Raw genomic sequence first — 25,321 nt, 5'->3', positions numbered from 1 at the left:
AAATATAGCTTAAGCTATATCTATACTCTAAGTAGGTACCAGGTTTTAAAACCAGAACTTTGCCTTGAAGATTCATTTATAAAACCATACAGGCAGAACTGGAAAACATTAAAAAAGAAACTACATATAGTGGAAATCGTTCCGTGAAGTCTTATATATTAAAAGCACAATCTAATTTTCTAATGAAAAAGGTACTTGAAGTTCGTACTTTAAAAGTAAATTTATTTGCTATGCAAATTTTTGTCGCCTGGAAATTTGTGTTGTTGAAATATACAAGTATTCCTTTTTCTATAGATAATAGATATTCGCACAAATTCTGAAATATCTATCTATTATTTTTGAACTCGGCTCTTTCGAGAAATATTTTTTTTAAATATTTTGACGAATTGTCAAAAAAATATTGACAAAAGTCTGACCCGAATTTTGATTTTATTCGTGACAACTTCAAAAGAAAACTTGAAAGCAAGTCATCACAAAATTTGACGTATTATGCTAGCATATTAAGAAGGTACTGCATTGCAAACATATTTGGAAGTCTTTATGCATTGTTAAACGAATAATGTAAACATGAACGGATTTCAATTTTATCGAACATCTGTCATCTATTAAAATATAGTAAACTTGTTTAATTTGTAAAGTAGTAATTTAGTGGAATATATTTCTTTATCGCAATTGGCGCTATTTATGTATTAAATTATTTGTACAGATAAGGCAAATAGTAATACAATCTGATCTTATTTGTAAAATAAATAGAAACTAGAAAGAGATGTTATGTCGTGACAGTAGTTCTTTGTTGTAAAACACTTGCGTTTGCGTTTTAAATGTCTGTATCTTTGTGCGTTTTACGGATAGAAATAGACGAAGAAGTGACTGAAATGGGTGATAATCCAGTTGAAGTTGGTAAGCATTAACTTTAATTATATCTCATACACATCAAACAAAGGATCTACTATTAAACTACCTTCGATTTTATATTATATTAATTTATAATTAATATAAATAATTTGTACTACTGACGATGAAATAACGAAATCTTTAATCTTTTAGAACTAGCTAAAGAGCAGAAGAAGAAAGATAGAGGTGCCCGTGATTCAAAGACCATAACTGTGGAGACATATGCTAGTATCGTTATGGGACCTAACAGTGTTTCCGGGATATTACCCACAAGTTCACGCAGATCTCCGTTAGAGGGTAGCACATCAGAAGATGATAACACCATCAGCTTTTTTTGTGGTAACCCATTGGTGGAAGTTACAAAAGGTGTCCTACATTTGTATAAGGAAAAGTATGTGAATTAATATTTATTCCTAATAAAATTTGTAACCTTCGTAACATTTGAAAGTACAATTTGTTTTTCAGTGAATTAAAGGAAGCAGAAGAAGCTAAGACTCTGTGCTTGCTATCCGTGCCTGGTGCTTTAGGGGCCGCTGACCTATTGGCTTTTGCGGCAGCTTGTCAGGAGGATATTTCACATGTCAGGGTACTACGGGATGGCTCGCCTGATCATTATATGGCCCTACTCACGTTAGTATGTAAATAATGTTATGTTGGTTTATTTGTTATTACAGTAGAATCTGTGGAGGTAAAGTTTCATTTCAGACCAAATGGCAAATGTTCAATTCAGAAACAGAAGTAGAGTCAATCCCACATAATGGCTTGTTAAAGAAGTGAAATAAATAAACAAATAATAATAAAAAATGGTATTCCCTTCATGTACTTACAATTGGTACACCTATTTACTGCACATATTTCTAACATTTGAAGAGTTTCCTACAATTCAAAGAGTCCTGTCTAAGTTGCAGAGGTGTTCGCCTTCAATCTACTAGACATTCAACTATAACAGATATACCTTTTGAAAAGTAATTTATAGAAATATATCTCAAGTGTTATTGTTAAATTATATCAATCTCTTTATATGTTTATTTATTAAAATAGGTGATAATTGTACATAGGTATTAAACTATGTAACTATGTCCCTCTGACACACTAAATCTAAAATATTTTTATATTATAAATTGAGTTACAATACATAACTATAAATTTATATAAATTGTAATGCTACCGTAAACCATAACCTATAATACAATCATGCCGACAAACTAAAATAACCATGAATTATTAAAGATAAATTGTATCAAGGGCATAGACAATGTCTCTGTGCCTGAGATACAAATATAACAATGAAAAAACTATTTATTTGTATACAAAAACAATCACATATTATATATAAAATTAAATTAGAATAAAATTACATTTGAATTATTAAGATCATAAAGTCCTCAGAATTACTAAGATCATAATGTACTTGACAATTTTTTAATTTTATTACATTTTATAAATCTGAAACAAATAATACACACTAATTATACATTCTTGAAATAAATCAGTGTAAATTTTACCAGTTGTGTGCTCTTTCAACTTTAAGAGACCACAGCATACAACATAAAAATGTAATAACACAGTTATGATAGAAAGTTAAATCATTATACAGCATCAAAAAATGTAATTAAAGACTTAAAAACTAGCATAATATGAAGAAGTTAACTGATATGACACTTTTTTTTAATTTGTTGAATATTTTAATGATATTCTGAACACAACAAGTTGTAATGATGAATATTAAGATCATATTTATTACTGAGAATGTGTTTTAAAATTTTTTCAGCTATAGTCCTGTCTTCTTTGGTTTAGCAACTTATATTAGATATAGATCATACAAAAACAAGGGGAAAATCTTTACAACATTAACAATTGTCTTTGAAATAGTTTTTTATTGTTTCTCAAAAACAATTCATCTTCAAATATAATGTATTGTATCCTTTCCTAGGTTTCGAACATGTCAGTCAGCGCGGGAGTTCCATTCTGCATTTTCGGGTGTGCCCTACAGTAGCCTAGAGCCTCAAGCTCTGTGCCACATGGCCTGGGTGTCTCGTGTGGAGTGGGCTCGACATGGTGCTGCACCTCCTTCACACACAGAGTTGCCTACTTGTCCCGTTTGCTTAGGTATGTTCGTTTATGTTTTTATTCTTTGGTATTACATAAATATTTTAATTTTTAAAGAAATTATTTCAATCAATGAAATTTATTTTAATACATAATTAAAATATAATATTAATATGTCAAATATATACCTTTTTCCACATTTTACTGATTAAGGTCGTAATTAAAATGTTTAAGTAAAATATTGCTTTAATTAATGTTTAGCATAACAAAAAAAAATGAGGAAACTTTCGCTCACAAGGTGATGTTTAATCGTTATTAATACATATATGACATTAGTATGATCAGTGTACCGTACCATCCTGTGATTCAGAGCGCATGGACGAGAGCGTGGCGGGCGTGCTGAGCGTGCAGTGCGCGCACGCCTTCCACGCGGAGTGCCTCGTGCGCTGGCGGGACGCGCGCTGCCCCGTGTGTCGCTGCGCGCAGACGCCCGAGCCGCGCGAGCGGGCGCTCTGTCTGCAGTGCGAGAGCGAGAGAGGTGCCAATCAATACATTCATATCCACCAGAACACAACTGAAAGATGCTGTCTACGATCATTTAAATCTCAAACTTACAGCGAATAATTGATAATTATATATATTTTTCGTGTTCACGTGCACGCAATCATATTCAGGTACTAAATATATGAATATTTAGTACTCAGGTGAAAACCCGGAGGGCTAATGTTAGCCGACTGTCTTCGCGGACAGATGTGGGCCCGAGTGGATGTGTTACACAAATGTGATGGTTGTGTGTGAAAAAATCATATTCATTGATAATGTTTTTATTTCTGTGCTGCTTGTATGTTCGTTTCTTTTCTAAAGCACATTCTCGGTACAGAGGGCGAGGACACGGCGGAGCGGGAGGACGAGTGCGCATCTGCGGGTGAAGGGGAGGGGGGCGAGGGCGCAGCGGAGGGACTGGACGCGGGTTCGCTGTGGATCTGTCTCATCTGCGGACACGTCGGCTGCGGCAGGTCGGCTGACTCCTTTCTCCTATTTACATTATCTCACACGGCCCTTGGATGCATTTTGACATTTTGTAATTATTTCCTTGAAGCTTTTCCTATCTTAGGCTCTTATATATTAATATACAAAAATAAAAATCTGCATGTGATGAAATAACAGTTAGTAACGCAATAAATAGTATCTCACATTAGCGGCCTGTAAATTTCTCACTGCTGGGCTAACGCCTCCTCTCCCTTTGAGGAGAAGGTTTGGAGCATATGTGGAACAACATGTGGGAGAATTTCGTTGAAATTAGACACATAGAGGTTTTCTCACGATGTTTTCCTTCACCGCCGAGCACGAGATAAATTATAAACACAAATTAAGCACATCAAAATTCAGTGGTGCCTGCTTGGGTTTGCCCGAAATCATCGGTTAATATGCACGCGTTTCAATCACTGAGCCATTTCGGCTCTCAAAATAGTATCTCAAAATTCATAAAAAAATATTTTTGAAGAGATTAAACTTATATGACACACAAATGCGACTCAACACAACGAACTATAAAAAAAACTTCAATTTATAAATGATTTTTATAATGTAATTGCAGATACGAAAAAGGGCATGCCGCTAAACATTTCCAAGCGTCAAATCACACTTACGCGTTACAGCTGGGCTCGAACAGAGTGTGGGACTATGCGGGTAACATATTAAAGTACTACAAATAACAAGTTTATTTGGGAAGCATGTATTTCATCCATATAAGAGAAAATATAATATATTACCGGGAATAAAGGTAAACAAACCTTAGATTTACATATTCGAGGTGAATTGTTAATAGTTCTGCTATATTATGGACTAAAAACAGTTCTTGATTAATATACCACGATATGTTGTTGGTATAATGGTATTTTTATTTCATAAAAAAAAAAAAAATGTTTATGACTTTAAGGAAATGAGAGACAGAAAAATATCAGTATGGGATATGTGTTATACGTACAAAATTGGGCTATCTGAAGATTTTTGCGAAATAATGGCGTTTTGAATGTCGACAAAACTTTTATCAGAAATTTGGAAGTAAAATTTTATTATAAATTAGTATTTAAGTGGAAAATATTTCTATTATAATTAAATATATATTAATCAAGAAGTATTTGTAGAGCTGAGCTTCATTAAATCGCATGAAATACAAAAATCTCACGTCTGTTAACCTTTATTCCCTATTTGATTGGAATGGGGTATAGTTGCTTGTTCTCTCAAACGAGTGTCAGTCGAAGAGTAACGGGTGCGGCGCCCCTCAGGCGACAACTTCGTGCACCGCCTCGTGCAGAACAAGGCGGACGGCAAGCTGGTGGCGGCCGACGGCGCCGCGCACGACGACAAGCTGGACAACGCGCAGCTCGAGTTCACCTACATCCTCACGCGCCAGCTGGACGGCCAGCGCTCCTACTACGAGGAGAGGATCGCCGAGTCAGTCTTACCTTTGTATATCACGCGGAGCCGGGCCGCTTGAACTTAGATATGTAGTAACAAGTGAAAGAGTAGTGAACGGTTACCTCGTTGGTCTAGTGGATCGATAGGGTATATAGGGTCACAGATCCCGAGGTCCTAGGCTCAAACCTCAGGTCGTGTCAATAAAACTGATTGTGTTTTTCTATCGCAAAATTCTCAGCATCATCTCGAAATTGGAAGTGTGTACTTACGTGTGCTTCTAGGTCTTGGAAAGCACGTAAAGCCGTTGGTCATGAAATGTTTCCGGTCGTGTCGGTTTTGCTGTCCGATCGGATTATGAGAGCGAGGGAAATGAGAGTGCACCTGTGTTTGCGCACAGACTTGTGAACTATATATATTTATGCCCTGCGTATTTTGCTGGTCGCCATTGAGATTGTCCGCCGGGCGAAATCGGTCAGGACGACATTAAATAATTTATGAAAGAATCCCATTACAAAATAATCGATTTTAATGATAATAGTTTAGTAATTAATAAGATTTGATATAAAGTTTATTTCGACATCTACGTTTTAATCGTTTCTGATTACGTCGTGTTTATTATAATAACCAAACGTTAGCGCAAACGTGCCATACACAACACTTTAAATGCTACATGGCTCGTCTACATGTATAAACATTTCCACGGCGCCGAGACGTCATCGACCTCGATCAAAAATGTTACATCTCTAGTCAAACGTCATCGCTCAGAGCACACGGTGTGTCCTAGGCTGGAGCGCACGCGTGCGGCGGAGCTGGGCGCGGCCGAGGCGCGCGCGGCGGGCGCGGGCGCGGAGGCGGCGGCGCTGCGCGAGCAGCTGGCCGCGCTGCGCCGCGACCACGCCGCGCTCGACCGCCGCCTGCAGCACGTCACCGCCAAGTGAGCGCGCCGCCCTCGCCCCCCGCGGCCCCGCCCCCCGCCGGGGAACGAGTGATAATATTTAGAGTTTACGGTTTACGCGCCGATGTCTATGGGCGACGACGACTACTTGCCATCGGGTGGTCCGATTGCTCAGCCGTTACAAAAATGCTGCTTATATTTCTTTAATTTTTCTTCCAGAGTTCCGATAGCTACTTCATTTACATTTAACGCGCCATATTTTTATATCATAATTAATATCAATTACAATACATTAACAAAATGATATCGCGTCAGTTGGCTATCAAATGCTATTCACTTATCTGTACTCCTTTAGAGGTGGGAGTAGACTATAATTACATATATTACGAGGACTTATGTTACCTCTGAGGCCTAAACTAAAAACGTGGTAGCCGACGCTACCTATGAGGAATCGTCTGGAAGAAAAGGTTATCTGTATGAGACAATTTTTGAATACATTATCGGTGGATGTCCCGTGGTCCTTGTATGGTCTCGTAGAAGAATCCTAGGCGACTAACTAGCTCGGTCACGGAGTAACTTCGTCCCCCAGGGTGTCCACGCTGCAGAGCGCGCTGTCGGAGGAGCGCGGGCTGGCGGCGGCGCTGGCGCGATCGCACGCGCAGTGGCAGGAGCGGGCCGACGCGCGCGAGCAGGCCTTCGCCGCGGAGGTACGTTCAGACCTCCGGTCTCGTGATACTGAAACCTATACACATGCTGAACATTACAGCATTCAGTCTGTGCGACTGCATGCATGGTTTTTATATTATATATATTACACGAGTGTCATTTATTTTTTTAGTTTCAAAAGACAATACCGGCGTTTTTATTATTTTATTGTTTTATTTCTTACAACCTCAGTTATGAATTCGCTGAATATATATATACGCAATTTTTAAGGTGGCAGATCTCAAAGAACAGCTTCGCGATGTGATGTTCTTCGTGGAGGCTCGCGGGCAGCTGGAAAAGACTGAAGGGGCTACGCAGGAGGAAATCGCGTCCGCTAGCGTCACCGTGCAGGCGCCAGCTAAACCGCGCCGACGAAGACGATAACTGTCATATGTTTTCTAGATTTATTGGTAAAAATCCGAAGCATTCAAAAAATATAACACGAAAATGAACCTTTAAGAAGCATTTTTTATTTGATTTGGATCTGATAAAATCAATAATTTTGTCTTAGATTATATTATCAGAAAAAATAGTTTATAAGCTGTTATTGTAAATATTCATGAATGTTAGAAAATGTAAAGAAATCACTTACTACTTTAAAACTATTCCCATCATAGAATTATAGTTTTTCAAATAGAACTTATGGTGGCTATTCTTTAAAACACGAAGATTATCTAGCGGAGCGCGTTTCGTTTCTCACAATTCTGCTGCAGCTTACAAATTGCGATATACTGTGATATAACTTAATAATAAAGAATTAATTTTGGGTCTATCTTTGTTTTAATTTTATACATAGTTTTCTATTTTGGTAGTCCAGTATAGGACAAAACAGTGCAGGATACAATGTATAGTCTGTTCCAACCATAAGAGGACAAAAGCCAAATAAACAACATTTGAATTGACGCGATATCATTGGTCGGGAGATTGAATAATCTATGATATACACTATGGATTTTCCAAAGATTGGCGTTCGAACGTCGACGAAGCTTTTATATAAACTGGAAGTAAGTTTAAACTCGATATAAGTAGTGAGGTGAAATAAAGTTGTATTATAAATAATAATATATCGATTAAGAACTATTAGTAGTGCACAATATATCTGAGGTATCAGCAAATCGCATGGAATACGTAAATCTAAGGTTTGTTTATCTTTATTCTTTGATTGAAATAGCATATATTATTAGACTATTGTTGACGGTGATGATTGGTCACGGAACGGATTGAACTATAGTTCAATCTAATACTTCAATACAAAGAATATTATTGATATGAGATAGTGTGGTGGGTACACTCCGTTACTGTCACCATGATCTCGTCTTTAGCCCAAGGCCAACAAATCTACACCCACAAAGCTTGCAAACAGACTGCAATAAGGACATTTCGATTTAAAATATATCAATGGCTCCTACGTCTGCTAATAAAATTATTAAGGTCAAAGGTATTGGTTCTTTTAAATTTCCAGTTAAATTTGTAAAATAACAGAAAAGATTCATAGTCTACTGAAACTATTATCTTCTACATAATTCTGTCTTATTCTTCTCTAATAATTTTTATATTAAAAAAGTATTTTATTTACAATACCTCTCGACGGACTACTTAGAATAAATTTATTATGATGATGGCAACACAATTTAGCATGTAATATATCCATAAGCATAAAAATATTGAATTTTATTAGGAAAGTAATTATGTATGTACCCAATTCTAATCATATGGTTTATCTTGTTAATTATTATTAATTATATAATCGTTTAAAAAAATTATTATATTTCTTATTTTTAATTATTATGCTTATGTTTAATTCATATTTTCAATAATTACATTGTGTAATATGATAATGCATAGTGAGACTACTTGTAAGTAGTAGAACTTTTGCCTTGATAATTTTGAAATGTACTTTTTTATTTTGGATGTGATATTGTATCTAATGTTGGTTGTCCTACTGAAAATAAAATAAAATAAAATATTCACATGAATATTTTGGATCTTTTTTATAATGGTATCTAACGTATGATACGTAAAATAAAATTTACTATTTTTTTTTCATATTAATATTGAATTTGTGTGAATTTGGTTTTTATGAATTTTGCACAAACACTCACTGATCTTTCAGCTCTTTGGATAACACATTTTTGCAAATTAGCAGTAATAGACTAGGGTCCAGAGCAGTGACATAAATAAAAAAATATAGAAACGCTAAATATTGATTTAAATTGTCTGTGATACATTCAGACTTCGATTTTGATTGCTAGTAATGGTGTCTAATTGAAATTGTCTATAGTTTGAGGTTTTGATTCAGTGTTCAGTGATCAATTTTCTAGTATTCACAGATCAGAAAGTATTGAATTTTATGTCGTCAATGTCTAAAAGTATAATTAATTATTAAATTTCTTAAATTGTAGATATTTTTTGATTATTGCGTATCAGAATTTTTAACATAAATTTAGTGATTTGGCGTCCTTAATATTTTAAAATATACAACCATATTTTTTTTACGTATAAGGCGGCTAACGTGAACAGGTAAGAAAATAAAACTTTCCAATCTTGCAATGCGGTCATTTGGAATGATGTAAATAAATAATTTCCTGAACAAACTTCATTAAATTGTCGCCATTGAGCACATTGCAAAGATTATGCTTTGACGTGTGATTCTTACAGGGCTCACGACTCACGAGACTGACCGAATCTTCTCGGGAACATCGACGATCTTAATTTGTGGCGGTTTTGCTAAAGACTGAACTTTGTATTAATTATAGTCAAAGTCAGTTTCTCGCAACTTCGCTAACTTTCTTCATTGTAATATGACGGGTAGTTCGCTCAAAGCAACACGGAATGTCTGCATTTAGCGATGGGAGAAATTCAATTGTTAATAGTCATTGAATTTTTACGCTATCGTTACTTGTGGATAATCTTTTGTCAATATGTTCTAATAAAGCTACCCTAATAACATGACAGGAGTTTTGGAGAAGCAGTTTTTTTTGTTTTTTTTTTTATAAATATAAATAAAAAGTTTTTAAACTTTCAAGATCAATCTTTTTAGCCAGCATTTATGTTTTAATAAAAATACTGCTCATTAGAAATCAATGAAATAAAAAAGAAAAATTTATTTCATGTTAACATATTCTTAAGCTATATATATTGCGAATTGCTTTTACTAATGCGAATATTGCGGCTAGATTAGTATTTAATTAGTACTTATGTCAGACGCATCCTGTATTTTCATTACACTTCATATATTCTAAAGATTTAAATCAATCTATATGCAATTGATATATAAAAACAATATTTTTTACTACTCCGCATCACTTTTATGACCATTAAACAGCAGATTAAATATTTACTCACATACTGAAGGACCTGAAGCACAGTTTAACTTAAACCTTAATCAAATTTGATTATGATTAAATGGAACAATTATTATTTAACAATCCTTTGTTATCAAGGCACAAGAACAGCAGATATAATTTTATACACACACTCACATTTATATATATATAATAGATATATAAACTTAAATTTTGTTAGAAATTTTATTCTGTATAAGTTTAAACTAATACTTAATAAAGGCATTTTTTTTATTTATTTAGTACTGCTGAAATGTATAAAGATAAAAGGTGCTTAGTATTTCATTGAAATAAAATTATGGTTGCAACGTGGCACTAGTGGGGCTCAGAGATATTTTCATTTGTCTATGATAAATTGCAGTCCTGCTCCAGTGTACCATGATGGGTTGATTTTTTAATTTACATATTGTATAGTAAAAACTAAACATTTCACTTATGTTAAAAAAGTAAAGGTCATCAACATAGTTTAATCATTAATAGTTATATTTATTCATGAAAGAAACATATTATATTAGAAGAAGAACTAGATAAGGTAGCTATTGAATTTATTTTTATACTGGTTAAAGATTTATACTTTGTATACAAAGTTATTTACAAACGGCTTTTGCCCCTTGTGATTGCATTGTGTACCATGAGATATCAAGTCTACTCAAATTCAAATTTAGCATAAATACTATCAATCCCTAACAATATACTTACTTATAAGTATATTATAAAACTTTATTATGCATATATATAATAATTGATATTGAAATATGTTAATTTTAGTTCTCAATACATCATGATAATGTTACCTAAAATATACTTTAAATAATTTACATTCATTTGGACAATAATAGCAATATGATCCGATATAAAAATGAGTGGTACGCCCTCTCATTTGGTAAATTTGGTTTAAAAAAAAAACAAATGAAACTATATATTTTCTAATAAATGTATTTTATTTAAAAATAGTTCCATAAGTTGTGATGGAAATTATAAAATATTTCAATATTATTGTTCACTAAGGTCTGCAGAATGGGAAGGGGGGAAGGAGGGTGTTTTCTCCACAATTTTTCGGTATCTTTGGCATCTTGAGGAACTGTTCCGTTTCTGATATATAGGCAAACTAAATCTTATAATCCTTACTAGAAAAGGTTGTTATAAATATTTTCGGAACTCTTAGGACTTCGGCGCTACAGGACGTGTAGCACCTTCGCCTTGCGTAACAAATGTTTCTAAAGGTGAAAGGAAAAGGACGCACCTCTGATTTTTTAAAATAAAAACGTTAGGAATCGCGATTCAAAAATTAAGAACAAAATAAAATATAAATCATGACAGTATCCGTCATTTGACGTCCAATTTGCGTTTTGACATATGAAAGTTATCTTTATATGGCATGCCATTCAAACCTTAGTAAAATACGTTACTTAGCCTGCTTTTACAGTGATATGGTCCATTTGACATATTTCGGCATTTATAGGTTATGATAGTTTTTCCTAATTTTCGCGGAGACGGTGCGTGTTCGCGCAACGCAAAGAGTATTGTTGTGATCAGGAATCAAACCCAAAATTGCCAAATTTCCCAAAATCTTGCAACTGAAATTCCAATCCCAGTATTTTGTTTTCAATAGTTAACTATTTATAATTAAAAAAATTGACTAATTCGGTAGTTGAGTTCTAAATTTTATTTTAAATTTGTATTTTAGTTTTATTTACATTGGGTATTGTTTTTAATTAATTTTGTGTGAATTTTAAAGAGCGAACTTTAGTCCGAATTCGTTCATGTTCGAATACGAATTTCTGCCAGCGTCTTTTGTGGTCATTTTATTTCGGTTGTGTTTAAATAAGATTTCTAAGAGAATGCAGCGGTGGTCATGAGCGAATACATGCTGAAAATTGAAGAGATCAAATTAAAGTTTCTTTCTGTATCGAGGTCCATTTTTGTACTTAATTTTATTTGTAATTTACTTAACTAGATCCCAGGTTTACCACAGGGTTCGATATATATTACACTCTCATTTTATTACACTTTGATACAGAGTTTACAGAAAAAAAATGTACTTCAATTTAAATGAAGTGCTTGAATGAAGCTTAGCATTCGACAGTCAGAAGAACTAACATACATTTTACCGCTGGTTCACTGAAATTATACAGAATGATCTGAATTACGAATCAAATCTTATTATACAAATATTAATTTCATTTGTAACAACTATTTTTGTACCCAATTATTCAAATGAAATAAACTAAAGTACACTATTTCTATTGTACGATCCGGCAAACCTATTGAATTGGCGTCTTCTAGACAAGAGATGTTAGACTGAATCAATACTCATTGTGCATAATTTTAGTCACGCATAAGACTATTGACAGTAAAATAAAAAAAAAAAGATTTCTTAAAATTTGGATTAACAAAAAAGTACAGATTAAAAAAAACTTCCAACTGCAAATTGAATTAAAGCTTAGTTTTTTTTAATACATAGTAATAAGTTCCCTTAAAGAAAATAGACTGAAGTATTCTTTCAAGAGCGAATAATTCCTGAGAGTGAATGCTAATTACACATTTAAATACGTCTTATATATAGATGCAGTTGTAGTATAATAATACAGAAATGTTTTTACATATAATTTGTAACAAATGATATGTACATATCTTAAAAAAGTTAGATATATTAATTTTTAAGTTGTAATAACTCTATGATGTTCATTGTATTAGTATACAATAAAGCCTTTTTTCTAATTCTGTATCAATTGTATACGTTGTACGTTTATGTAAATGATTCAATAGTATGTTATGACCATTATGTTGAGTCTATAGTCAAAGAAAATAATTTTTAGCCACATCCAGCTAATGTTTATTAACGGAAAAAAAAATCTGTTGAACTTGAAGGTATTTTAAAAAATACTATTGTGATCAAAATATATTGTATAGATTGGAAAAAATGCAATTTAATCTCTTAAAACGCTTTAAATAATATTTATTGTTTTTATCAACGTAAGTAGTTAAATTAACAAAACATATGATTTCTCATCCCTACACTAATGTCATTAAATTGACATATTCTGATAAGAGAAAAGTATTGTTTTTATATTTTAGACTATTCAACTGTTTTTACGCAGATACACATATACAAATGTATACAGAGAATAATATTGTACATACATATTTTTAGTGGCATATAAAAAGCGGAACGGGACTGCTACTCTTTAATACAGATTATTTTATAACTTATTGTGAACTCTAGCGAAATTGGTTATTATCTATCACTAACATCAAAGAATATCAGCAACTATATTTGCCCAAATATATATATTATGGAATGTTTATAACATCGCATAAATTAAACGAGTAATACGCCATCGCGCCATCTATCGATTTATTTTTCGCGCATTCAAGTGTAGCGCAACTTATTGATTTTGGGACTTGGTGCAAATATCGGAATGTCGAAGGTCATCGAGAATGTATTAATATAAATTATATAATATTAGGTCCTTACATACGAAATTGGCGTTTTCTACGGGAGGAATATAAAATCATTTTCATTTTTTTATAAGCACTTATGTCATCTCATAGGTAGTTAATTGATCCCTTTACTAAAAAAAACCATAGGGACGAGATTCAATAAACTCTATGAAGGCGGTTTGGACTGCCGCATCGGGGTTGACTTTTTTTCCTTGTAAGAAGTTGTCCAAATTCCGGAAAAAATGGTAATCTGTTGAAGCAAGGTCCGAGGAGTACGGTGGATGTCGCAGGCATTCCAATTGTAACTCATCTAACTTAGTGGTTGTTTGTTGTGCACTGTGTGGTCTTGCGTTGTCACGAAGCAGCAGTGGCCTAGAGCGATTGACCAATCTCGGTTGTTTGGCAGCTATTTCTTCCTTCATGGTTTGCAGTTGCTGACAAGAGATATCTGCCGTAATCGTTTGGCCAGATTTTAGAAAGATGTAGTATACGACACCTGCGCTAGTTCACCAAACACTCACAAGTAACTTTTTCGGAGTCAATTTTCGTTTATGGCAGGTTCAGCCATTGCGATGATCGCTTCCGATTATCGTACAGTATCCACTTTTCATCACATGTAATGATTCGATTTAAAGTCCCTTAATTATTGTGTCGGTTGAGCAAAGTAACACAGCAGTCGACGCGTGTTTGCAAGTTCGATTCTCTCAATTCATGAGGTACCCATCGTTCAAGTTTTTTTACTTTTGCGATTTGCTTCAAGTGGATTAATACAGTTTTATCACTTACCCCGAAGCCTGTAGCTATCTCTGAAGTGCCTTGTGATGGATCCGCTTCGACAATAGCCTTTAATTCTTCATTTTCTACTTTGGTCTTCTGCCGTCCACGGGGTTGGATCTGAAGATCGAAATTTCAAGAACGAAAACGTTGAAACCAAAAACGTACCGCGCTTTCTTTTGCGACACCAGTGCCGTACACATCATTAATCCTTCGAGCTGTTTCTGTAGCGCTGATGCCATGGTAGAACACGGGTAGAACTCGTACTCGTAACTATACCGATATTTCATGTTTTCCGTTGTGCGGTAATAAGCGAAGCCAAAGAAAAAAGTAACGAGGAAAAAACAAATTAATGACTGTTTTCAAAACTCAAATGTACCAGCTAAATGAATTTATAAATTTGAATTTGGAATTCTTAACCAAAGATGAGATATTTCAGATCAAAGTGGTCAGTATGACAAAACACTAATAAGTAAGTAATTCATATGTAAGGACCAATATAATTCAATAAGGTATAGGATAGTCAACATATTGAACCCGATTTGATGGGATTGTAGATATAGTAGATATTAGGGATAGGGACAACAAAGAATACTCGATTCCCGAATATTTTTGGAACAAACGTTATTTGTTTTTTACATGAGGTGGAACTCTACTCTTAAATTTCGTGGAATCTGTTTGTTTCGTGAATTGAGGCGTAAAATCGTCCATAAATTAATATAATTTAGTGCTTAATGTTTACTACAAACATTATGGCACTTAAACAATAACGAAATTCACTTATACTTTTAGAGAACACTTGACTATATACAGAGATATTTAAAAAGTTACATTTTTTTTACATAACAGCCTGTAAATTTCTCACTGCTGGGCTAAGGCCTCCTCTCCCTTTGAGGAGAAGGTTTTGGAGCATATTCCACCACGCTGCTCCAATGCGGGTTAGTAGAACACACATGTGGCAGAATTTCGTTGAAATTAGACACATTGTTCGACACAGGTTTCCTCAAGATGTTTTCCTTCACCGCCGAGCACGATATCCTTACATCACCAATGCGCCACCAATCTTGGGAACTAAGATGTTATGTCCCTTGTGCCTGTAGTTACACTGGCTCACTCACCCTTCAAACCGGAACACAACAATATCGAGTACTGCTGTTTGGCGGTAGAATATCTGATGAGTGAGGCTTGGACAAAGCCCTACCACCAAGAAAATCTTTTATTCGTGTGACCCGGCGAGTTGCGAGAATGCTATATCCACTCTCTTCGTCAGACTAGGCAAATCTTCTTGCCAATCAATTAGTAATGGCATAATGTTTCCACGATCCTGAAAGTATCAATTCACCTGAGCTTCCGCCTCGCGACTCAGTTATGTTACGCAAATTCGAACAATAAAACAGTCTCTTGACGTACCTAGAAGCCAACGATTTTCTGTCATCTCGACGGTACAATTTCCTACAAAAGAATTCCATAAGAGATCTTGTACATGCTACGCGCGTGTGGGGCAAGAATATAATTTGGTTGACATAGGATTTATTACACTGGAATCGGATCTTTTGAATGAACGATCTTTAGAGTAGTTTTCTCTGGTTGCTCATCTCTCCTGTCTTGATATTTTAAAAGTATTTGACCGGATTTTGTTGTCTGATATCTAATATCAGATCTTTAGAGTAGTTGTCTATGGTCGCTCTTCCAATTTGATGACTAACAATGCCTATTTTACAGATTATAATACAATTGTAATTATTATGATAAATGTAATGTCATGTTTTTACCACTACTATAACACTCACTCAAACTCAAACTCATATTTCATTCAAACAAAACTCAAATTAGAACATTCAAGATTTAAATTTGTACTAAAATCAAAATAGTAAAATAAACTACGATGTGAGCTTATGTGAGCAACTTTATCATGTAGTTTATAAATCACTCTCATCTGTTTTTCATTAAACGCCAAAAGGAGTATGACCTGTGGACCTATGTTAAAAAAGAAACAATAAAAATTTAAAATACCAAATAAAAAAATTAAGTAAAGAAATATAATATCCGCAGTTGTTATGTCTCTAATTGATAAACGAAAAAATGTCATGATATAAATATTGGTAACGTGGTAATTAAAATAATTATTTATTGATCACAAAACTATATCGAAGAGATACCCCTATGTGTCAAACCTAGGCGTCAAGCGTGCGAATATTTTAACTGAGATAAATGTATTTTTGAAATCATTTTAAAAATGTCGTATTCTTCTATTATATTTAAACTCTACAAACTTTAACGAAATACTACACTTTTTCTTTTTTAATTAATTTGATTTTTATCTATAGTTAAACAGTAATAATTAACAAATATTGTATTATAGTAGTTGAGAGTTTCGTAAACTGTTGCTAATTTCTTATTTTATTTAATAATATTTATGACAAGCTTTTATTTAATTTACGTCTTACTATGTCTGATTACAATATTGTAATATTTTTATACTTGTCTCACTGAATAGACTGAAATTTCGCACAGAATAAGTGAAGGCGATAATATAATTATATAAAATTTATAGTCATTGTAGTACATGATTTAAATGAAAGTTTGTTATTCTTTACGTTTTAATATTTGTAATACATTTTATTTAAATGTCTCTGAATTTATCCTTTTAATTTTATATGATGTTATTCTATATTATTTATATGTTAAATATCATAAACAATCTTTATTAAAAAAAACCTTAATTGGATTAAACTTCTATTGTTGCACAAATTTGAGTATATTGAATTCAATATCTATCATAAATTGATAGAATTTTTATCACTTGTGAACTAATTAATATTTGTTTGAAATACATTTTAATAAGCGTTATTCCAAATTAAAATATATTTTAACATATAAATAAAATAGACCGATATGTATGTATAGCCTATTCCAATGGAAAAAGGAGTAAAGATATACAGACCTTAGATTTATATATAGATCTGCTATATTGTGTACAAAAAATGGTTCGTAATTAATACATCTTTGTTTATGATATAGTAACAATCCACTTAAATACTAATAACTTTAACTACTTTGTCGATATTAAAAAGGCATTTTTTTCACGAATCCATAACGATTAATGCAGATTATTTTAGCCCTCGACCAATGATGTGATTTCATTTCAAGGTCAAAGGTGTTTATTTGGCTTTACTCGTCTTGCTATTGGTTAAGGCTGCTAACTGTATTACTTATTATTGATTAATCATTTTATATAATATGAGTTGCGTATTCTTCTTGATTTTTAACTTAGGTTATTTAAACATGAAATATTATGATGTTACAGTATGTTATCTTTTGTTTGTTTTGCATTCCACTGAAATCGGTAAATTAGTTTTATATAAATATTATAATTTATTTTATTATTACTATCTAAAAAAGGAACTAGTAATACAAAAATGTTATATAAATAATAGTTGAGGCTTCTAAAGTTGTAAACATGAAATAGCTTGTATAATTTGATATATCCCACTGCTGGCCCAAATCCTCCTCTCCTTTTGGAAGAGAAGGTATGGAACTTATTCTACCACATTGCTCCAATGCTGGTTTGATGGATCCAATCCGGATTGGTGAATTAAATGGCAACTCGTCCAATGGGTAGTCTGGATGCAGGCTTAACTCTGGATAGTAATAAGTAACGAATCAAAAGTCTTCAAAAATATTTTGTTAAACAATTCCATGTTTTTAGGAAAGTTATTTACAATGAACGAAGAAATGGAATTAGCGCAACCCCCTGCAAAAAGACAAAAAATAGAAGACGAAGATGGCAGTGCTGACGTTACTGAAAATATAGATTTCACAGAAGATGTTTCGACAATCGAAGAAAAGTTTAAAGTAGATAATAAATACGAAAATTTTGTAACTCCCGAGGAATTGGAGAAACTTAAAGAATTCAAAGTGCTCGATGAGGTGAAGTCTAATGATGGAGATAGCAATGCTGACGATTCTGATACATCTGAAGGTATTTTATTTATTTAAAACTATTACAAGAGCGCCTCTTCTACTAAGTATATGTATTTTGTATTGCGTAATATAATCGCTATTTTCAGAGCCGATCAATCTTATACGCTATTTATTTGGTCGCAATGACGTTATTAGAAACACTAAATGAAATTGATGTTTTCTCAAAACTTGAAAGCATTGTGGAATGTTATGGCACCCAAGTCGAAATATGACGGTTATCATATTCTTCTACATTTCTGAATTGTACTGGTTTTGTTAATTATCTTATTTTACGTTAATATCTTTATAAATGCCCTTTTCAATATCCTAATTTGGTTTAACTTTATTATTTTTGTTAAAACAAAAGGCGCGCTACACGCTTTGCACATTTCGTGGTAACCTTAAAAATAACAAACTAAATTTAAGGCCTATTTACGTTAAGTATTATCTTTCTTGTTAGATGCCTTGTTGATTCTCCTAAATAAATAATAGTAATAGTCGCTTTGACAATGCGGGTTTTTGTATACATAAATAACAGATTTTTATCCGACGAATGCGCCTTTCGACACGATGTTGTCTTTCATCAACGAGAACGATATATTTTTTAAAACAAATGAAGCATATAAAATATGCTTCAAAATTTATTTTAAATACATGAAATTTGTAAGTCAACTAATATTATTTTACAAGTGGTGATATCAATACTACAGATGTTAGGTTTAAGTTTAAATTCAAATGTTAGATAAGGTGGTTATTTTATAGGCAAGTCTGAAGAATTGCCGGAGGAGGAAATTGAGAAGATGTTGGACGAGAACTTACCAGAAGACTTTAAAGGAACTCGTAAGCCTAAAGATAAACCATATGTGACTCGCACAAAAATCTTCCTAGAAGGTAATGATAGACGCCGCAATCAATTTAATAGTTAATGTTTATCGCCAATTGGAGTAAAGATTAACAAACAATTCTGACATTTAATTGACATAATATAATTGGTTAGGATTTGAAATAATCTGTGGTATTCCATATATGTAGATATAGGTTGAGAAGATTAATCTAGAACTGTTACCGCTCTGTCACTGTCATTTGTTAATCTTTGCTCATTTTCGTTTGGAATGAGTTATAAAAGTAGGGTACTCTTTGTAAGATATTTACAGTAGTTTCGTATGAACATAGTTACAAATAAAACTTAAGCATTATGAGGGCCGAATCTGATTAAATTGATACTTTTTTTTTCCGCCCAAGTTGAAATCTTTATTCAATATAGAAGAGGTATTATTGATTATCAAAAATCTATATCCGATTCGGAAGTACATATTTCAGATCTGAGGAGAACCGGCGAAGGAAACGGAAGGATATTTTTAGGCATGTGAATAAAATAAATGTATTTTTACAGAGAAAGGTATTAATCAATTCGAAATTCTCCCGTTGGACTGGATGATGGTCCGGCACTATAGCGGTATGCCGTTGTACATGCATCGACCTACGCGGGTTTGCACTCTGTCGAAACCATATTTTCTTGGAAAGGGTAACACTAGGGTGAGAGGATTTAATATTTAGATTAAATAATAAATATATTACGCTTAAAAATTATTCACGCTTTATTTAATATACAATTTTAATAATATTTTTTACAGCGACACGATATTCCCATCAGCGCCATTCCTTGTCTAGCTTATAGACGCGCTTTGGAAGAGGAGGAGAAGCAGAAAGAAATAGATCGTCGAGTCGAGGAACAGATTAAAAATAAAACATGGGCCAGAGAAGTCGAAAACGCGGAATCCGAGATTAAAGCTGTAGACCCTCCTAACGACCGCGAGGTTACGAAAGAAAGCACCGCAACATCCGCTCCTGGAGGCAAATGTCCGTTCAGTCACATGAACGGGACGAGCGACGATGTCTCGAAGGACGGCCCGACCGTGACCCCAGCTCTAGCCTACGAGGAATCGACCGACGATCGGCAGCCCAAATCGACGGACGAACAGCAGACCGAACCGTCGGACGAACAGCAGCAAATACGGATTCTAGACACGATCAAAGAGGAAAACGACTTGGAAGTGACCGAAAGCGAAATGAGCGAGATGGCAGTTCCGAGTGACGCCGGCGAGGGCAGCTCGGTGGCGGCGGCGGCGGCGGCGGCGGCGGCGGCGGCGGCGGCGGGGCGCGCCGTGCAGCTGCCGGACGGGCGCGTGATGCCGGCGCCGCGCGTGGAGTCCGTCGACACGAGCTGGAAGACCCAGCACCTCACGGCCGAGCAGATTCACGCCTACTGCAAATCGCTTTTCAAGTTTAAGACCGTCAATTTTATGCATTTTAAGTGAGTGGGAAGATTTCCATTCCATTCCGTTTATTAGATGATGTTAATGTTAGGAAATTTAGGATTAGACGAGTATGTAAATAGTCTAGAGTTACTGACGCATCCAGCCGAGATGGCCCAGCGATGGGAAAGAGAGACAGCGAGAGAAAGAGAAACAGATTAAAATGTCGTGGTTCGAATCCAGCAATTGCCTGCAAGTTTAAAAATAGTTAATAAATTAACTATGCTCACTATACATCAGATGCTACGACGAACAAAATATTCTCAACAGAATCAAATTAATATAATTCGATGGAACTGCACGCAGTTAGCTTCGTCCCTAGTCTTCGACAGGTAAGGGCGCCCTGGCCCAGCGACTGAACAGACTCACAAAAAGACAGAAAAATATTAATTCGACTAAAGTATATTAAATGTGATATGACGTATGTAAATTTTGGTTCAATTCTGTAGCCGTTGGGCGGATCGACGTAAGTACACGAAGGCGAGGAAGGCTCTGCAGTATCCGAAGCTGCCCGAGGGGACGAAGCTGATCACCATACCGGCGACCAGCTCCGGACAAGAGAACGGTAACGTATTCTTCCCCTTCAATCAAACGACACAGGTAACGTACTATCCCGTGCTCTCGACGGCGAAGTGCGCAGCTCGGTAAGCCGCTAGTACAGCAGCGTGTCGCGTCGCTCGCAGGCGCGGGCGGCAAGGCGAAGCGCGACTGGGTGATGAACATGAACGGCTGCAGCTACCTGTCGGAGTTCCACGAGTACGTGTGCCGCGCGCTGCAGAAGCAGCCCGTGTACGAGTACAAGCAGCTGGAGAACGCGTCGTCGCCGTACCAGGCCACGGTGTACATCGGCGGCATGCAGTACGGCGTGGGCCACGGCTCCAGCAAGCGCCAGGCCAAGTACGCCGCCGCGCGGGCCTCCATCCAGACGCTCATCCCCGAGATGCGCCAGTACCTGGAGCCCGAGCAGGCGGCCTGCGCCAAGGACCCGAAGGAGCCCGACTTCAGCGTGAGTGTCCCTTAAACTACCACATACCACAAGCCCATCCAAGTATGTCTGATGTACGCAGCTCCGTTTTAAAGACGACAAAGTCTCGGGGACTCTCCCCGATAAAAGATTTTTAAGAGATTTACTGGGGCGCCTCACCGATTGACCAGGACATTATCGGCGTGGCGCCTATTTATTTTTGTAAACTTTAATCTTATAATAATTTAATTATGCAAGCAGTAAATGCGCTATTTTTTACCAAAAAAATGTGTCCGTAAAAATTCCACTATTTGGCATGTGTACAAATGGCGCGACTGAAAGCTCGCTAAAATTGATCGTACGTCTATAGTTCTTTGACTACGTGGGTATCGAGGATCCGCGCATCGCGGAGTTCTGTGCGGCGACCTGCGAGCCCTCTCCGCACGCCATACTGCTCACTTGTCTGCTGAGGAACTTCGGCGCCGGCGACTGGCACGTCAACACTGAGGTAGACCGCACACAAGCGCGCACGCACATACACGTACTCATCCACACACCGCGCCGCGCGAGCGGCGGGTGGCGAGGCTGACGAGTGTCTTTTCTGTTCAGATGAAGAAGCTGGAGTATCAGAAAATCGAGCTGACGATGCGCGTGGGCAAGCACACCGCTACCGTCGTGTGCAAGAACAAGAAGACCGCCAAGCAGCGCGCCTCGCAGGCCATCCTGCAGGTAACTCGTCTCGATCCCTTCGCTAGTGGGAGACTTGACTTGGAAGAGTCAATAACTCTGTTTTATTTATCGATCGACATATTTTTCTCCAGGCGCTTCATCCTCACGTGCGCTCGTGGGGCTCGCTGCTGCGCCTGTACGGGTCGCGCTCCGTTAAGAGCTGTAAGGAGAAGAAGCTGGAGGAGCAGCAGATCACGCTACTGCAGGACAAGGCGCGGCACAACGAGCCCAACTACGCCGTGCTTGAGAAGCTGCGCAACGAGATGCGCAAGCTGCGCGAACGGGACGAGTCCGTCGTGCCCATCGGCACGCTGCTGCTGGCCGACCACCTGCCGTCGCATTCCGCCTCCAACCTCAACAACGTGGACTTGTAGCCTGGAGCGGTGGCTGACGCTCCGAAGTTTACACCACACGGCTCCAATATACCCCACGCATTTAACCCCGGAGCTTCGGAGAAATCTTAAACAGATCTCAAATCTATCGAAAGGTGCTAATTACGCCACGAAATATGACTGATGAGCTATGTATAAAGTTTAAAAGGCACTTAAAAAAAACAATAATAAATTGATATTTTTCGCATATAACAAATATATCGATATGAGTTATTTACCGTATCGTGTCGATGTATAGGATTATTTATATCGACTGAAATAGTAAGTAGGCGCGGTATGTTGAAAATGTCAAACATTGAAAATTGTACAAAAGTGTGGGGCCTGTAACGTACACTATACGACATTTAATATAAAAAGCATGTATTGTACCGTTTACATTTCGTAAGTTAATGTTCTTTGTGAGATCTCCGTTCGGATATCGAAAGCGCACAAAATCTTCGATTTAGTAGACATAAGAATTAAAATGTGAAAATTTAACTTGATAGACTTGTAATTTGAACTACACATGAGGATCACAGTTACACGCGTTCGATAGTTAAGTATTATATCGTGAAATAGCCTCCATGTGTCGAATGAAATTCTGCCACATGTGTGGGACAAGTTCCAAGGCTCAAGAGGAGAGGACGTCTGCAGCTATTACTTTATCTAACTAATTCTAGCAAGGGTAGCAAACTAAATATGACAAGAAAATATTTGTTGTAGGGCTTTGTGCAAGTCCGTCTGGATAGGAACCATCTACTTAACAGATATAGTATCGTTGTATTCCGGTTTGAAGGGTGAGAACTAGTTCTAATCTAGTTTATAAACTCATGTGTATGTACGACCGATTTCACCCGACTTTACCGTCTAGTTGCGCTTAAAATCCCGAAGGACCAAAATTAATGTTAGTTTATGTCGATAAACTCCTTGTAACCCGAGGTCTGGGAGTTGTTAACAAAACCCTTGTGCCTCGGGAAGTACTTTCAGCCAAAGGTCCTTTTCCGTTATCGAATTACGAGAGAGTGATCAGTTAGGGAATAGATTGTACACTATACTGTGTCCTGTCCTAGATGGCTAGTTTGTCTAGACTATAGAGATTGAAGATATGTCTACTGATGTCCTCTCATTATAAAGGAGTTTATGTTTTAGTCATTTGGAGCAGGTGTTGTCTGCCTGCATACCTAAAATAAATACGCAAAATATCATTATATTTTTGCAATATTTATTCAATGTAGGAAGATACTTACCATTAGTGAGTAACATACTTATTCATCTCAAAGTAATCAAGATCAATATTAGTTATATTTAATGCATTAAATTCAAATTAAGTATAACGTACTCAGTGCACACTTGGAACTTTTGTGTAGCGGTTATATATTGTACACTAAACACTCCTGGTGTATCTTATGCATTAAGTTATAATAGGGTTTAAATTTAGATCATACATTTATCAGACGAGATGGCCAAGTTAGAACGCTTGTATGTTAAGAGATGATTGCGTGCGGGTTCAAACCGAGACCAATGAATTTTCACGTGCTTTGTGTTTAAAATTCATATCGTGCTTGGCGTTGAAAAAAAGGTGAGGAAATTTCCGTGTGTCAGATGAAAGTCTGCCACAAGTGTATCCACCACCCCGATGATTGAGTATTAAATTAGTAAAAAATTAGGCGTTAAAGCGTAACATACTTATAAAAAAACTCATTTTCGCATTTAAATTATTAGTTATGGTTATTCGTTTGTCTTTTTCGTTCTTAAGTCACATTACTGATGGTAGAACGAGAAAGAGAAGATTCGTTGTGTCACATTCATTCGCTATACAGCCTATTTGTAAGCTTGTAAGCTAGAGAGTAAATAAAGGCTAGAGAGTAAATAAAGGCTAGAGAGTAAATTGTTAAGGTATTACTGTATATTTACTCATACAATAATATAGGTTTAATTGGTGGTAGGCCTTTGTGTAAGCCTGTCTGGATACCACTTAACCTACCGCTAGAGAACACTACCTAGTATTGCTGTGGTTGAAGGGTAGGTACCTAGTTTCCAATGTTGGTGAAGCATTGGCGATTGGAATGTTCGTATTTGTTCCAGCGTCAATGTCTATGGACGGTGGTGACCACTAATAGCATTTGCCAGTCGTCTATCTATTAAAAATAAAAATGTAATCAGTTCAGTTAAAGTACCAATAATTTATAGTTTATGACCAATATGTAATCACGACTATTTGAAATATATTTGACGAAATATTCCATTGAACTTGTCTCGCGTTCAGTTTTACGATAAGTTGTACTAATACTTGAAATAGAAAGTATATTATTATTATTTATAATTATTGACGTTTGTCGTGCAATAATAATAATAAAAAAAAAACAGACGGGATTCAAGTTTTTTCCGATAAATAATTTCGTGAAATATGAACCAGTATATTTTTGTAAGGTCAAAAATATGCGTCTTATTAG

The 25,321-nt window shown here is 35.7% G+C and overlaps 2 protein-coding genes across 3 annotated transcripts; both read left to right on the top strand.

The window, feature by feature from the left end:
• Nucleotides 1-544: 544 nt before the first annotated feature.
• LOC113395587 (BRCA1-associated protein) lies at nucleotides 545-7,734 on the top strand. Its single transcript, XM_026633209.2, has 11 exons — nucleotides 545-900; nucleotides 1,048-1,285; nucleotides 1,360-1,524; nucleotides 2,828-3,003; nucleotides 3,314-3,481; nucleotides 3,824-3,959; nucleotides 4,541-4,632; nucleotides 5,232-5,400; nucleotides 6,149-6,298; nucleotides 6,849-6,966; nucleotides 7,196-7,734. Exons 1-11 carry the CDS (start codon nucleotides 822-824, stop codon nucleotides 7,346-7,348), a joined length of 1,644 nt encoding a protein of 547 aa, XP_026488994.1. The 5' UTR covers nucleotides 545-821; the 3' UTR covers nucleotides 7,349-7,734.
• Nucleotides 7,735-9,249: 1,515 nt separating this feature from the next.
• LOC113395596 (microprocessor complex subunit DGCR8) lies at nucleotides 9,250-23,388 on the top strand. Of its 2 annotated transcripts, XM_064218309.1 has the most exons (10): nucleotides 9,250-9,484; nucleotides 18,236-18,508; nucleotides 19,252-19,380; nucleotides 19,883-20,025; nucleotides 20,124-20,803; nucleotides 21,254-21,369; nucleotides 21,488-21,810; nucleotides 22,139-22,276; nucleotides 22,378-22,497; nucleotides 22,590-23,388. In XM_064218309.1, exons 2-10 carry the CDS (start codon nucleotides 18,250-18,252, stop codon nucleotides 22,869-22,871), a joined length of 2,190 nt encoding a protein of 729 aa, XP_064074379.1. In that variant the 5' UTR covers nucleotides 9,250-9,484; nucleotides 18,236-18,249; the 3' UTR covers nucleotides 22,872-23,388. The 2 variants fall into 2 exon arrangements, with proteins under 2 accessions (XP_064074379.1, XP_026489005.2); XM_026633220.2 differs by lacking the exon at nucleotides 9,250-9,484 and having other exon boundaries at nucleotides 18,207-18,508.
• Nucleotides 23,389-25,321: the final 1,933 nt, after the last annotated feature.

Source organism: Vanessa tameamea, chromosome 21 (assembly GCF_037043105.1).
Source record: "Vanessa tameamea isolate UH-Manoa-2023 chromosome 21, ilVanTame1 primary haplotype, whole genome shotgun sequence".
NCBI lineage: Eukaryota > Metazoa > Arthropoda > Insecta > Lepidoptera > Nymphalidae > Vanessa > Vanessa tameamea.
The sequence above is the reverse complement of the archived record's forward strand: the minus strand, read 5'-3'. Positions and strand labels throughout refer to the sequence as shown.

What these genes read in the sequence shown, in the direction of transcription:
- LOC113395587 (XM_026633209.2), top strand. Translation starts at nt 822, where the DNA reads ATGTCTGTATCTTTGTGCGTTTTACGGATAGAAATAGACGAAGAAGTG. An exon ending in TGATAATCCAGTTGAAGTTG is followed by an intron (nt 901 to 1,047) that starts GTAAGCATTAAC and finishes TTAATCTTTTAG; the next exon opens with AACTAGCTAAAGAGCAGAAG. An exon ending in CAGAGTGTGGGACTATGCGG is followed by an intron (nt 4,633 to 5,231) that starts GTAACATATTAA and finishes GGCGCCCCTCAG; the next exon opens with GCGACAACTTCGTGCACCGC.
- LOC113395596 (XM_026633220.2), top strand. Translation starts at nt 18,226, where the DNA reads ATGTTTTTAGGAAAGTTATTTACAATGAACGAAGAAATGGAATTAGCG. An exon ending in CGAAGGAGCCCGACTTCAGC is followed by an intron (nt 21,811 to 22,138) that starts GTGAGTGTCCCT and finishes GTACGTCTATAG; the next exon opens with TTCTTTGACTACGTGGGTAT. An exon ending in ACTGGCACGTCAACACTGAG is followed by an intron (nt 22,277 to 22,377) that starts GTAGACCGCACA and finishes TTTTCTGTTCAG; the next exon opens with ATGAAGAAGCTGGAGTATCA.